A 14838-nucleotide genomic window follows, 5' to 3' on the forward strand; every position below is an offset into this window, starting at 1 on the left:
GCCAGACGCCTCTGCACTTGAAGAACAACAAAAACCACGCAAGTCCCAACCCACACCCGCCCCTGTAAACAGGAGATCCTGTTTCGGAGGCCGCCTTGTAAAGGGAGCCGGATGATAGTTTTTCTCCTAAATAGGGCAGGGAGCGGAGCCACCCTCCTGGCCCCATCTCCCCAGAGCTGGAGAAGGGAGCCTGCAGACATTTCCTTTTGCCTCAGCTGGTCCCTGTCTGTTGGTCCAAGGACGCCTTTGTAGCCTCTGGCGCTCCCAAGTTTTGAAGGTAGGGTATTTCATGTGTGTGCGTGTGTGTGTGTGTGTGTGTGTGTGTGTGAGAGAGAGAGATGTGCGTGTGATGTGTGTGTGGCTGGGGTGTGGGTGGCTAAGCCCTTGTGGCTGGGGTGTGGGTGGCTAAGCCCTTGGCTGCAGCAGGGTTTAAGCCTGCCCAGAACCAGCCCCCACCAAGGTCAGAGCAAAAAGACTCAAGAAGATGGGGCTGGTGCAGCCGGAACGCACACGCCCACAGCTCGCAATCGCTTTCAGAGGCAGCTGAGGATCTGGACACAGAAGCTGGACTGAGTTTTGCTCGCCACTCAGTAGCCGTACAACTCTGCACAAGACACTGGGCCACTCTGGGCGCCAGCCTTCTCACTGGTAAAGCGGGGATCATACCAGCCCTGCGAGGTCATGTATATAAGCACTCAGTGTCACCTCATCTCGTGCCTCTTGTGGCTCACTCAGCTCCAGCCACATGACCCTCTTTCTCGTCCATCAACAAGCCAAGGGCCTCTGTCCTCACCTTTGTGATGGCCACTCCCTGCCCGCAAGGCCCCTCCCCTGGCTCCTTCGCGTCTCCAGGCCTTCCCCAGCCCTTACCCGATGTCGCGTCACACCCTTTATGCTCCTCACACACAGGATCTCACAGCTGGTGTCTTCAGAGTGCCTCCTACAGGCCAAGTCCTGTTCCGTGTGCTCTATAGGCCTTACCTCCCCCGACCTCACAACCACCTCTAGGGAAAGATCTATTCTTGTCCCTATTTTACAAATGAGGAAACAGGCAGAGAGTGGTGAGGCCACTTGCCCAGGGTCACAGTTAATAGGAGGAGGAGCTTGGAGTCAAACGTAGGCAAGCTCCCTGCAGAGCCTGCCTTCCCACTACGCTCAGTTGCCTCCCCCTTTGGCTATATGAACCATCTCACTTGCTTACTTGTTTACTGTTTGTCTCCCCCGATCCATACAGCAGGGCTGTGAGGGCCCAGGCCTTGACTGTCCTCTGTGCAGCTGTGTTTCTGACCCTTGGAATGTAGTGATTCTAGAGAGAATCACTGTCTCCAGACCCCTCTGGAGGTTGTGAGGGTACCAACTCATTATTCTAAGAACTGCACCTATCCTGCCTTCCCTGTACAAATTATACCTCAGAAGAATCATATAGTTGCTGAAGGATAGTTCTTCTTTTTTTTTGGCGGTACGCGGGCCTCTCACTGTTGTGGCCTCTCCCGTTGCGGAGCACAGGCTCCGGACACACAGGCTCAGCGGCCACGGCTCACGGGCCCAGCCGCTCCGCGGCATGTGGGATCTTCCTGGACCGGGGCACGAACCCGTGTCCCCTGCATCGGCAGGCAGACTCTCAACCACTGCGCCACCAGGGAAGCCCAAGGATAGTTGTTTTTAGAAGAATTCCAGGGACGTCCCTGGCAGTCCAGTGGTTAAGACTCTGGGCTTCCAACGCAGGGGGCACAGGTTCGATCCCTGGTCGGGGAACTAAGATCCCGCATATCACGGGACGGCCAAAAAATAAAATAAAAATTAAAAAAAAAAAAAAGGGAAGAATTCCAGCCAATAAATAACACAGGAATGACAGAAATGAGGACATCACTTCAATGTGACCTGTAATGACATAGGGGATCCAGGCAATGATCACGAATGGCTGCTGAGAGCTGAAGGGAAACGTATGGTCAAGGGTCAGGTTGCCACCATCTGAACCCTCTGAGCGCCCTTGGTATCACTCACACAGGGACAACCAGACATTTGATGCCTCCTAATGTATGCACACCTGGGAAGTGCCGTTACCAAAAGAAATTCAACCAGAATCTGATCGAGCTTCTATGCTGAACTTCAGTTTATAGGAAATATACATGCTAGAAAAACAGGTTAAAGGACACCAGAGGGGTGGTGTCCAAGCAGCTAAAGCCAGGACGTGGGAAACTCTAAAGGACAAGTGACCTGGTTTCCTCCCAAAGTAAGCTGTAAGAAAAAAGTAAGAGGGAGGGGAAACTTACAGATTAGAAAAGCCTGAAGAGGCACATCAACCAAATGCCACAGGAGGAGCCTGAGTAACAAAACAACTGTTTTTAAAAAAATCTCTCTCTGATACAAAAGAAGTGAAAGATAGACTGGGCACTTGATGCTGACTTTCTGCTACATTTTTTAAGTGTAATAATAATTTTTTAAAGGTCCTGACTGGGTAGAGATACATTCCAAGGAGTTGGGATTGCTTCAAATAATCCAAGGTGGGGAGGTATGGAATTAAAAAAAACACAAAAACTGGGACTTCCCCGGTGGCACAGTGGATACAACTCCATGCTCCCAATGCAGGGGGCCCAGGTTCAATCCCCGGTCAGGGAACTAGATCCCACATGCATGCTGTAACTAAGAGTTTGCATGCCACAACTGAGGAGCCGGCAAACCACAACTAAAGAGCCTGCGTGCTGCAACTAAGGAGCCGATGAGCCGCAACTAAGGAGCCCGCCTGCTGCACCTAACACCCAGAGCAACCAAATAAATAAATATTTAAAAAGCAAACAAAAAACAAAACAAGAACTGGCCACATGTTGATAAATGTTGAAAAAAGGGGCTCAGCATACTTTTCATATGTTTGAAATGTTCCATTAAAACAAAAGAAAACAAAACGAAAAGAAACAAACACTGCACTGGCTTCCTAGTGAACAAAACCCAAGCTCATCACCATGTCCAGAAAGGGCCCCCCAGTCTGTCCGTCTCTCCCATCTCGCAGCCTTGCTCTCTGTGCTCCAGCCACACCGGCCTCCCTGTGCTGCAGGAATACACCACACACACTGACACTTTGGAGACCCTGTCCTGGCTTGTTCCTGTCTCGGACCCGCTAGCCCGGAAAACTACATGGTGGCCTCCACCCGGGAGCCTTCCCTGACTACCCCGTAAGCCACTCTCCTGCCACGCTGCAAACCCTTCAACGACCCCACTTTCTCTTCTCAGACCTCATCACTGCCAGGTCCTGTATTATACATCTATCTGATGATTGCCTGTCCTTCCCTCAGGACACAAACTCCAAGGGAACTTTATTTTGTCCATCGCTGTATCCTGAGCACTTCAAATGGAGCGTGCAAACAGTAGGGGCTCAACACGTATGTGCTGAACAAGTGAGTGATGTGCCACGTGCCCTCAGTCAAGGACTCTTGACGCTGTGTGCGACTAAGGAGGTCGCCCGCCTCACAGGGCTGTTGTGGAGGCTGGATGGGACAGCACGCACGTGGAGAGCTTCGACCGCGACTGGCTTGCAGGAGGGGTTCCACAGATATTAGCTCTGACCCCGTCACCACTATCACTTTTCCTACCGAGGGAGGGCTTCAAGTGCCAGCACCTGGGGAGCTGCGGACCTTTCAGGGTGGACAGACTTACCTCCGGGGCGTGCCGTCGTCGAAAGGCGGGATGATGACCACCTTGACGGTGACGGAGGTGCGCAGCAGGTCGATCATCTGGTCGTGGGTCAGCGTGACCACGGCCACCTTGCAGATCTCCACCAGGCGGCTGCCCTGCCGGAGGCCGGCCTGCCAGGCAAACCCGTAGTCCTCCACCTCGGCCACGGTCCCGTCGTACTTCACGTGGAAGCCCAGCTGCCCGAGCCCGTTCCGCCGCAGGGTCATGTCCACCGTCTCCCAGCCATTGGTCATCACCTGCAGGCAACACGTGGGGTCTAGCCTCACAAGCTGCTCGGGGTCAGCTCTTGTGGGAGATTCCTGGTCAGATTCTGCCCTTTGAGGCCAAAGACCCTGCTGACCCCCGTCTACCCTCCCAGGTGATGTCAGGGTACGGGAGCGCAAACACCCACCTAGTCCCAGCCCGGGGTTCCTGACTTGTGGAGAAACGTGGCTACCTCACACAGGTATGAGCTGTGATCAGCGGTCATGAGCTGTGATCTCCAAATGCCCTCCCCCCACCCCCCGCCCCACCATTGGTGGTCTCTGGGACTTGTTCTGGCCAATGAAGTGTGGAATGGAAATGGCATACTGTCTGGGCTGGGGCATTTCACTGCCCATTCAAGACCCTTTGCAGGCCTTTCCCCTCAGCCACAGCCTCTAGGATTATTCCGGAGAGTGGTTGTTTGGTCAGCTAGGGTCCCGAAGTTAGAATAACGTGGAGCACAGGCACCAGCTGAACCTAAGATGGATACGTGGTGGGAGTGACATAAACGTTTGTTATCTGAAGCCACTAATAATGCATCCTGACCGATACGGTGACTGTGACCAGAGCAAAAGCCAGAGAGGCGACAGACCAGAGATCCTGCGACCTTTTCTAGGTTGGGGACTCGGGCCATATTTTTTACTTCATGACATCATTCTTAGAGGTACAAACCCCTTCCCAATCTCCTTCCCAGACCGTCCCCCATCCTGGAGCCGACCAGACCACACAGGGCCATGCCTCCAATTTACTCCCTGCTTCATTTGTATGAGACTTTCGTCATGATTACCATAGATATGAGAAGCCACTGACTGAACAGAACCCCTGGTTCTTCAGCAGGTCCTGAGGGATTCCCTCCTCTTCCTGGGACAAAAAGATTAACTTAACAAGCCGTAGCTGTTAAACAAGTTACATCAGGATTTGTCTGCCCTATCCTACAACTGCATTAAGGAAAGCGTTCGTGTAATGGTTCACGTTTCCCGTGAGAAGTCATTCCCTGGCTAGAAGGCTACCTGATGTACCTATTAGAGCAGCACCGTAAGAAAGAATTTTATGTCACAAGCCACGCTATGCATTCACACATTTACGCACGTATCCATATACACAAAAATATTCCTTGCAGTCCACACTGACATTCCCGAGTGTGGGTAGCGAGAAATGAGTTTGGATGGCAAAAGACTTGCCTGAAAATGTAAACACATTTGTTCCTGGTCTGGACAGTGAGAATTTGGGAAGTGAGGAAACGTGTAACACTGGAACAAAGCTCCACGAAACCAAGTCCTTCCCCACTGGGATCCGCTTGGATACGTTTCAATCTTTTCTACGCTATCTTTGAGAATTGTTGGTTGAGACCCAGTAATTGATTTCATAACCCAACTTGTTTACGTGACAAAAAAATAAGGAGTTACTGTTCATTTTTTATGTATGATAATGACAAAATAGTTATTTTTGCAGAGGCCATATGTTTTAGAGATAAATGTTGAGATGTTTACCAATGAAATGATAGGATGTCTAGGATTTGTTTCAAAATAATCAGGGGAAGAGAAGGGAGGGAAGGGAAAATCAAGACGGGCCACGGGCTGATAACTATGGAAACTGGTGATGGAGCTGCAAGTTCACCGTGTGAGTCTCTTTACTTTTCTGTATGTTTGAAAATTTCCACGATTAATAAGTTTAAAAAAGTTGGTTGGAAAGGAAAGTCTACTGTTCAGTGCCTCAAAGGAGAAAGTTGTGGGTGGCTCCAGCCTAGACCACTACTTCTGCTTTGGGAGTCAAACTTCTTCCCTTTGAAGCCGTCACCCTTGTGTCCGAAGAATCTGGCTGTGGGGGATTCACAGGAGAGTCCTGTGTGTCCGTGCCTGTGCCCGATTAGGCAGCACCAGCCCTGGGAGTCCCGGGCTGTTCTGAGAGCCAGCCCCCCGCAGAGGCCCCGACGGCTCAGGCACTGCTGTGCAGGAGGACTGCCAAGTGCCTTCTACTCTCCATCCTCCCCTTCTTCCTTTGAGTAATGAGACTCCCCTGCCCACCGCAAATCAAGAGTTTTGATGGGTGCATGGCCACCTGGTTGGGAACCACATTTTTCAGCTTCCCTTGCAGCTGGGTGTGGACATGTCTTGGTTTTGGGCAGCGATGGAACAGTGTGTTTAAAAATAAAATTGCTTGTCCTCCACGCTGACACTTTCTCCCTTCCTGCAGACAGGAACATGGATATGGAGTGACTCCACGTTGACCATGCTGAAAAGTACAATATCGAAGGGAAAGAAGGAGCCACAGGTGGAAGGGACGTGAGTTCCTGAGCTGTCTCTGCCAGCTTTGAGCAGGCTGAGCGCTAACTACAAAAAAAATAAACTCCCCTCTTATTTCAGCCACTGGATTTCTCAGTCTCTCTCTCTCTTTCTTTTAGCAGCTCAGCCTGCAACTACCCAGTATAGCTGCTTTGGGTCATTCTGGATGGGGGAGAGAGCCAGTAGGGGAACTCGCGCTGCTCCGGCTTAGTGTCCTGAAACTTCTGTGCCATTTGCTTTTGTTTACAATCCGAAGGCAGCCCCACCCAAAGAAGAACACCATTCCCGATGTTCACAAGCTTCCAGAAAAGCTCCATGGCACACGGAACACCTTATGAGACCAAACACACAGCGAGTTCAGAGGAACCTCTGCTGTGTCATGCGGCCACCCTGCCCCCTTTAAAGCTAATTTTCTTGGGGACCGATCTTTGTGTGCCAGGCATTGGTTAAGTCCTTTCAATGCCCAGTTTCTCTAACATCTCACTTATGATGTACATACAATAATTTGCTTGTTTTACAGCTGGGGAATCTGAGGCATGTCAGTGGCCCAAGGTCATAAAGCAGATCTGACTCCTTAACTCTATCTTTTAGCCCCTGTGCTGCTTCCCCTGCCTTTTTTTTTTTTCTCTTTTATTTATTTTCCCCCTCATTCTTCACCAGGATGATTCCTACTTACTACTCTAGTTTCAGTTTAAGTCATTTCCTCAGGGAAGCCTCGCTCTACCCCGGGCCAAGGCTCACAAGCTGGGGTGCTTGGTGGGTAATGGGAGATGCAGGCTGGTGACAACCATGGTCAAATGGTGCACTCACACCCTGTGTCAAGGGGGCACCCAACACCCTGCTTCAGCTGACTCCTGACCAGTATAAACATAGGCCCTGGATAGCCAGATCCCCCAGTTTTCCAAGAGAAGCCAGAAAGCTAGGTTCATACGAAATCCTCGGAATGTTAAGCATTGGTAACTAATTAAATATGTCCGGGGGCTGCATCCCATCTGTGGGTTTGAGACTGCCCACCATGATAGGCTCCCCTGGCATCCTCAACGCTCTGCCTTTTAGCCTCTTGGCACTTGTGATTCCTGTTCAGTGTCTGCCTCAGATGGGAGCCTGGGCCCACTATGGTCACTGCTGAGTCCCAGCACTGCCCGGCCCAGGGCCCGGCACATAATGTCTGAATCCCAGCTGTGCCAGGGGAGGGTGTGGACCCCTCACCCTGAAGGACTTCATAAAGAAAGACTCACCTTGTGAGCCATTTAAGATGGCCCTGTCGCTTCACAGAAGATGGCTTATGTCATCACTTCCTGGCTGCCCGGTTTCTCAGCGGGCTTTGGGGCATTGAGATTGCGAGGGGGGCTGTGGAAATGTGCTCTAAACGCTCTGCACCAACAGTAGGCACGGGGGTGGGCGTGGGACAGAGAGGATGTGGGTAAACCATGTAGCCTGGCACAGTGCCTGGCACGGTCACTGCTCAAGAAACGCAAGCTGCCGTCAGGATTTTGGGAGGAAGACCTCTCATGTTTAAGAACCCAGGCCCTTCACTCTCTCTGGGCCCTGGGCAAGTCCCTTTTACCTCTCTGGGCCTCAGCTTCCTCATCTGTGAATCGGGGGTGATAACAGTATCTCCCTCACTGGGCTTTTGGGAAGAAGAAATGCAAGGCTGTGCAAGGCTGCAAGCAGTCAGACAGTCAGGCCCCCATGAATGGCCACTTTTGCTATTACTACAGGGTAGCACGCATGCGAGTATTCAGTCCGCGGTCACTGAGTGCCTACTGCACACCAGACGCTGGCCTAGGTGCTGAGGACACAGCGGCAAACAACAAATACATAAAAATACACGTCAGGTGGTGGTAGGTGCTATCGAGAAAATTAAAGTGGGGAAAGTGGGTGGAATAAGCTCAGGGCCGAGGTGGGGAGGGGAGTTTGCAATTTTGGATAATGAGGCCTCACTGACAGGTGACATCTGACTAAAGGCATATAGAAGGGGAGGGAGCCATGTGGGGATGAGGGAGAGTGTTCCAGCAGGAGGGCACAGTCAGTGCAAAGGCCCTGAGGCTGGATGCCTGATGAGCACACTCGGGAAACAGCAGAGGTCTGTGTGCCTGGAGCAGAGAGAGCAAGGGGAGACAAGACCAGAGAGGCTGACAGAGAGGCCATGCAGGGCCTCAGGGGCCACCGTAAGGAACTGGGCTTTTACCCAGAGTGAGCTGAGGGTTTTGAGCAGAGCAGTGACATGATCGGATCCCTCTGACGACCTTAGCGAGAAGAGACCACAGGGAAGCAAGTGTTGATGCAGAGACCAGCGAGGAGGCTACCGGATAGGCCAGGAGGGGCTATGGAAGGGGGAGAAGTAGTGGAGCCTGTCTACTGGAGATGGAGCTGACAGATTGGATGTGGGTGTGAGAGAAAGAGGAGTGAGGCTGAGCTGAGGCCTCTGATCCCACAAATAAGTGACGGGCTTGTCCTCTGCTGACACAGGAGAACCCTGGGAGGCATGGGGACAGGAAACTAGGAGCTTGCTCTTAAATCAGATTTTTTTTTTTTTTTTTTTTTGCGGTACATGGGCCCCTCACCGCTGTGGCCTCTCCCGCTGTGGAGGACAGGCTCCGGATGCACGGGCTCAGCGGCCATGGCTCACGGGCCCAGCCGCTCCGCGGCATGTGGGATCTTCCCGGACCGGGGCACGAACCCGTGTCCCCTGCATCGGCAGGCGGACTCTCAGCCACTGCGCCACCTGGGAAGCCCGGAGCTTGCTCTTAGACATGTTAAGTTTCAAGGTCGAGTGGAGATGCCGGGCAAGCAGTTAGTTATCAGCCTCAAGTCTGGGCACAAACAGGTTTTGGAGTCAGAAAAATCTGGATCAGATCCCAGTCTGCCACCTACTGTATGACCTTCTGTGAGTATCTATACCTCTCTGAACCTTGCATTTCTCATCTGTCAAGTGGGGATAAAAACAGTGCCTACATTCCACGGGGTGGGTGAAGAACTGTGAGGTCATGCACGTAAATGGCTCATTAGCACAGAGTCAGGGTTCAGTCATCTCATTCAACTAACCAACTAATCAGCATTTACTGACCACCTGCTATGTGCCAGCTCTGATCTGTGCACATGAGATAAGCAAGTGAGCAAAACAGTCAGAGGCCCTCGTTCACGGACCTCCCATCCTAATGGGAAATCCACACACAAGCTACTGTGGTAGTCTAAGGCGGGGCATGAATTTTGGAGTCAGGGAAGCTGAGAGCAGGGCTTTACCGATCCAACTGAACTCAAAGAGCAAGTGCAAAGGCCTAGAAGGGTGAGGACAGCCAGCTGTCACAGTGGCCTCCGGAGGTCACGGCCTCCCAAGTCAGGCCAGCTTGCCTGGGCCACATAATTCATTCAATCCTTAAAACTTTTACATGATGTAGGATGATTACTGTTCCCATTTTTCAGATGGGGAAACTGAGTCACCCAGCGGTTAAGTAACAGGGTGAGGTTACACAGCTGGTAAGTGGCAGTGCCGGGAGTTGAAGCCAGGCCTTCTGATTCAAGAACCTGTGTTAACTCCCGTGATACACTGCCTTCTCTATTCCACGCATGACATGCCATTCTGCTAAACCCACTGAGAGCCAATCACCGACCACAGCGTTCCTTCACACGGGGCTCAGATGTGGCCTTAGTACTTCTTAGCCCAATGCGTCAAACAGCCATTACCAACTAAGTTGTCATGTGACTTGAAACCAATCTGCTACCCTTGGTTTGGCAACAGTCTGAGCCTGAGCTACCGAGAGCTTAGGGTTAAGATTTTTATCCAGACTGTGAGTCTTTGTTTTTTAACAGGAGATGTTAAACCACTCACGTTTATTGTGATTACTGATGTGGAATTATTCCTGCCATATAATTTTCTGTTTGTTTTGTTTCTTTTATTATGCTTTTGTATACCCCCCACCGCAACATCCTGCTTCTGTCCTATATTTTAATGGTCTGGAAACCTTTTATTCTGTTTTAATTCTTCTGGAAAGTATCCTTACATTTTGAACATGAGTTTAAACTTATCTTTCCTATCAACATCTTGAGTGAGTAAATATGCCTTTTGTCCTCCCAAGGTGATGGCACGGAGAGCCTCGGACACCTTCCCCACAAAGAACCCAGGCTGTGGGACCCACTAGACCCCTGGTGTGTAAGTGACAATTCTGATTTTCTTGGGGCCGATGAGTGTCCTGGCCTAACTGCCTGGGCTCAGGGAGGCATTTTAGTGGTTCCTAAGGCCTCTGCCAGGCCACAGAACTGCAGCACCCTTGAGAAGCTCTCTCCCTTACCTTCAGCCTCTGGACAATTTCCCTTATGTCCTCCACAGAACCCTCAGAGGCCTTTAGGAAGATGTGGTCCCCTCGCCCGTAGAAGATTTTGAGCGTCGAGGAGTCTGGGGTCCAGCCGATGACATCCCCGCAGTAGCAGTTGAACACCACCTCCTTGGTGCGTAGATCCAGGAGCACCACAAACTCGTTGGAAATTCCCAAAATGCAGTCGATTTCCACCCCCTGGGCGAAGTCCTCAGCCGCCACCCTCCAGGCGATGGCCCCAGCGCTGTGCTGCTCAGCGCCTGCCCGGGCTTTGGTCTTCTCCTTCTTCTTGGAGGTCAGGGAGATGAGGTTGAACTTGCCGGTGGAGTCGATGGGTGTGTTGGAGACACAGTTTTCAGCCAGGTCCTTGAGGTACTCCTGGCGGGTCCTGGTGGCCATGGTGTGGAACTTGTCGGACTTGTGCGCGGCATTCTCAGCATTAATCACCTTGGCCAGCAAGAAGTCTCTGAAGACATCAGATTTGCGGAATGTGGTTCCACTGGGGATGGGGGGTCCGAAAGGAGGAGCGTCTTTGGATCGGGTCACAGCCATACTGAGGAGGGAGAAATTATTTACATGGTAGAAAGATAGGCACTTGAGAGTTCCTTTAGAAAGACAATACATGACCAGAAGGAGGAGTTTCCTTTCTAAGAACGGAAGTCTACGTCTAACTAGTAAGTTGCCAGCCGACTAGACTGGAAACTGGAGAAAGTCTTAGGGCGCATGAATGCATTTTTACTTCCTATACCACAGATGTTAGAACATCCACTGATATTCAAAGGATAATTTTCCTAGCATTGTTCAACTTCAGTTAATCTTGTTTTACATACATACAGGCTTGCGGTAAATTAGTTTGGCAAAAATTCACCCCTTCCTCTCTACCTTTGTGGGCAGGTACATCCCCACCCCATTAAGCCTGAGCCTGGTCATGTGACTTGATTTGGCCAATGGCTTTCGAGCAAAGGCACAAATGTGTGTGCGGGCCAGGCCCACCTCCTATGCACCTGCCCTCACCATGACGTGAACATGCCCCGGGGCCTACTGGTCCAGGAGGATGAGGACACCTGGAGCAAACCTGCAGCCAGGGCCAGCCAGACCTCAGCTGACCTGCAGATGTGTGAGCCAAGAAGAAATGATAATGTTTGTGAGCCACTGAGCTTTGGGGTGGTTTGTTAAGCAGCAGCATTGTAGGAACACCTGAATGACGTGGAACGTTCTGTGATTTACTTCTTTCAGACACTTGTGTCAGACTAACACACTTTATAAATCATCTCTACAAAGGTTGTTCTGAAAATTCATTGTATGGGGAAGTTAGGATGGGGCTCTTCCTACTTCAGTTTTGACTGAGATGCTATTATGATCGAAATCAGATAGCAACTGAGTGAGAAAGTAAAAAGGAAATGATCTAAAACCTGTTCCCCCAAATAACCTTCTCACCCACTACGCAAATTAGAGAGGGAGGATCTCCTTGGGAGGAAAATCTTTGGAGAAAGTGGCCCCATGAATAGGGGCTGTCCCTAGGTGACCCTTATATTTGGGAGGAGACTTGGGTCTGCTCCTGCCTGGGAGATCTAGAAGGTGGGCAGGGAGCCCCCGCAGAGCCCAGAGAGCACGCAGCCCGCTGTGACCAGAGCCCCAGTGACATTTCCCTGTCTCCCGTTTTCTCCTTGTGCTCCAACCCTGGACAGGTCAGAAACTGGCAGCGAGCAGGCCTGGGGGAGGGGAAGTGCAAGGCAGGGAAACAGAGGACAGGGAAGCAGGCTCCCCATCCACCGAGGTTCCCAGGCAGAGGCAATCCTGAGCTGGGAGGCAGGAGATTTGCTGATAAGTCAAGTTTAGACCTGATGAACCTCGTCTGTGACATTCGAGACCCAGTGGCTGGCTACAAGTTAGACGATTTCTAGTATTAGGCAGAAAGGCTATAGCACCTGCCAGAGTGAACACCCAGGGTGCAGGGGAAGACAGCTCTCAAGGAAAGACATTTAAAGGGGCTCCAGAGACACCATGAGTTGTGCTGTTTACATAATGACGATTAACAAACAGTATGAGGTGCTGAAAACGAGGTTTTCCTTAGAGAGTACTGCCTTCACCTTCTATAGAAATGTCAGCTTGTGAGTACGGTGTTGGGAGAGATTTCACACCATAAGACAATTTTTAAAATAATGAGATTCTTGATTAAAACCTGTATTGTGAAACCCAATCACAATGAAAGGCTTGTTCAGGTTTCGACTCCCAAGCCCCCACCCAACTTGACAAGAGGACAGGGTGACATTCATGCATTTGTTTGACCAGCGCTTCTGGGACGCGCCCCCTCTTGGGCCCTGGGGATTTAGTGTTCTGGGAAGGCCGCTGTGAGGAAGAGAAACTACACTGGCATCTGCAGCTGAGTAGGAGACAGAGGAAGAGCTAAGGGAAGGGCCGTGCAGGCAGTGGGCATGGGAGGAACAAGGCCCGACAGGAAAGAGCACGTGCAGGGCGAGGTGAGGCCGGGGTGCCCGGAGCCCAGGCAGTGAAGGGTGGAAGGCTGGTGAGGTCACCAGGGACCAGGCCAGGCAGGGCCTTGATGGCGAGTTAGCGCTTTTCATCCCGAAACAAGCAACCATTTTACCATCTGGGCTGGCTATTCACCGCCTGTGCCCCCAGACGCAGTCTCTACCATTTTCTGCCCTGGAAGGTGGGTTTCTACAGGCTGTACGACCTTCACTGGGTTCCCCTGGCCAGGCTACGGGAAGGGGAGAGGAGAGTAGGTGGAGTATTTATTTCTCTTCACTGCCTCCCTGCTGGGCTCGGACGGCGGCAGTGGCTGTAGTCCTGGGCCCTTTACTCAACAGCCACAACTTCTGCTGTGCAGCCCCTCTCCCAAAGCCATAGTTCTCCCTAGTTTCCAGAAACTTCTCCCATCCCCTTCTGACCTCATCCCTGGGGGTGGGGTAATGGCTCCCTGCTGTTGCTGGTCCCTGGATGTCTCATTCTCCTGTATTGGTTCCCTTAACATACCCACACCTATTAGTCTGTTCATTAATCCCTCAGTTAAAACCCAGAGTGGGGGGCACCTGCTTCTTGCGGGTCCCTGATGAATGCAGGTGCCAGGCTGACCATCTGTAACGATCACCGTGGCTGCCCCATGAAGAAAGGGATGGGCGGGACCAGAGAATGTGCAGGAGACCATGGAGGGAGCTACTGCAGACCCAGGTGGGTCAGGCCAGACCCCTTGCTCTCCACCTCCACGGTTCACTGGGCAGTGAAACCTTCTCTACATCCCCGGAATGTGTGTGGGCGGGTGCCACCCACCTGGGCTCAGCTGATGCCCCAGAGCCAGCACAGGTGTTCAATACCGATTAAAGTAATGATTTAAACTTGAGCAGACAGACCAAGAAGAAACAGATTCCTACCAATGGGTAGGTTTGACAGAAAAAGGCATTTCCCGGTGGAGAGGTTCTTCAAAGGCCACACAAACCAGGCAGCTTTTCCTCTGTGGGAAACCCTGTGGGCGTGGCCTTGCCTCCAGGCAGGGGGATGGATAAGACAACCTCGCCAGTCTCTCTACTCTAATTAAAGCCATGTTCAGACTGTACTTTACAGATGTGAATGGCTCTGCAACTTCTTCATTCAGGACATGGCCGCTTATAGTGACAGATTTGGGCTCTTCCCATAGTCCTGATTCATGATTTTAAGAATTATGAAACTGCAAGCTGCCGAAGGTTTCTGGACAATCAGAACAGCTGGTCCCTCACTTCCCCAGCAGGAGGGATGGGGTTTCCCCAGCCCACAGGCTGCAGGGATGCCGGTGCGCTATGCAGAAAGTACGCACTTGAAGCGAGCGGGAAAGGGCGGCACCTCCTTATGCAGCCAGGAGATGGTGCGACCACCAGGTCACCTGGTCGCTGTAGCTCAGTATTTCTAGAACACTCATAATTATTTATTCAACAACTATCTTCTCAGGGCCTACAATGTTTGGGCCAGGCATGTGTCTAGTTGGCAAAGGCGTCTTTGCGGTCCTCTACATGGCAAGCGCCGGGCCAGCATAGATGTATGAAGGTGAGTATGACGTGGGGTTACCCTCGAGGGAGGCGAGAGTCACATCAACAGTTTGTTCCTACAGGGTGATGAATGCTGAGACAGAAACGTGTTTGGAGACACCGGGGGGGTGGGAGTGGGGACAGGGGAAGGTCAGTCCAGAGAGCAGCTGCGTGTGGGGAAGGAGAGGAGGGGAAGAAAGGGGTTGCAGGAGGAGCAGCTTTGGTTGTATCTCTAACATTTTCTTTCTTCAGAAATAAAGGGAGAGCTGAAGCAAATGTGGCAGTGTT

The 14838-nt window shown here is 51.6% G+C and overlaps 1 protein-coding gene across 1 annotated transcript in view; it reads right to left on the reverse strand.

The window, feature by feature from the left end:
* SIPA1L3 (signal induced proliferation associated 1 like 3) overlaps nucleotides 1–14838 on the reverse strand; it is a 236744-nt gene that overhangs the window by 60486 nt on the left and 161420 nt on the right. The window contains exons 10-11 of the mRNA XM_069540227.1: nucleotides 10508–11084; nucleotides 3652–3926 (exon numbers count right to left, since the gene is read on the reverse strand). Of these exons, the coding sequence (XP_069396328.1) occupies nucleotides 3652–3926; nucleotides 10508–11084 (852 nt within the window). The remainder of the gene's footprint in view (nucleotides 1–3651; nucleotides 3927–10507; nucleotides 11085–14838) is intronic.

The sequence above is a fragment of the Delphinus delphis genome, chromosome 20, assembly GCF_949987515.2.
Source record: "Delphinus delphis chromosome 20, mDelDel1.2, whole genome shotgun sequence".
Lineage (NCBI taxonomy): Eukaryota > Metazoa > Chordata > Mammalia > Artiodactyla > Delphinidae > Delphinus > Delphinus delphis.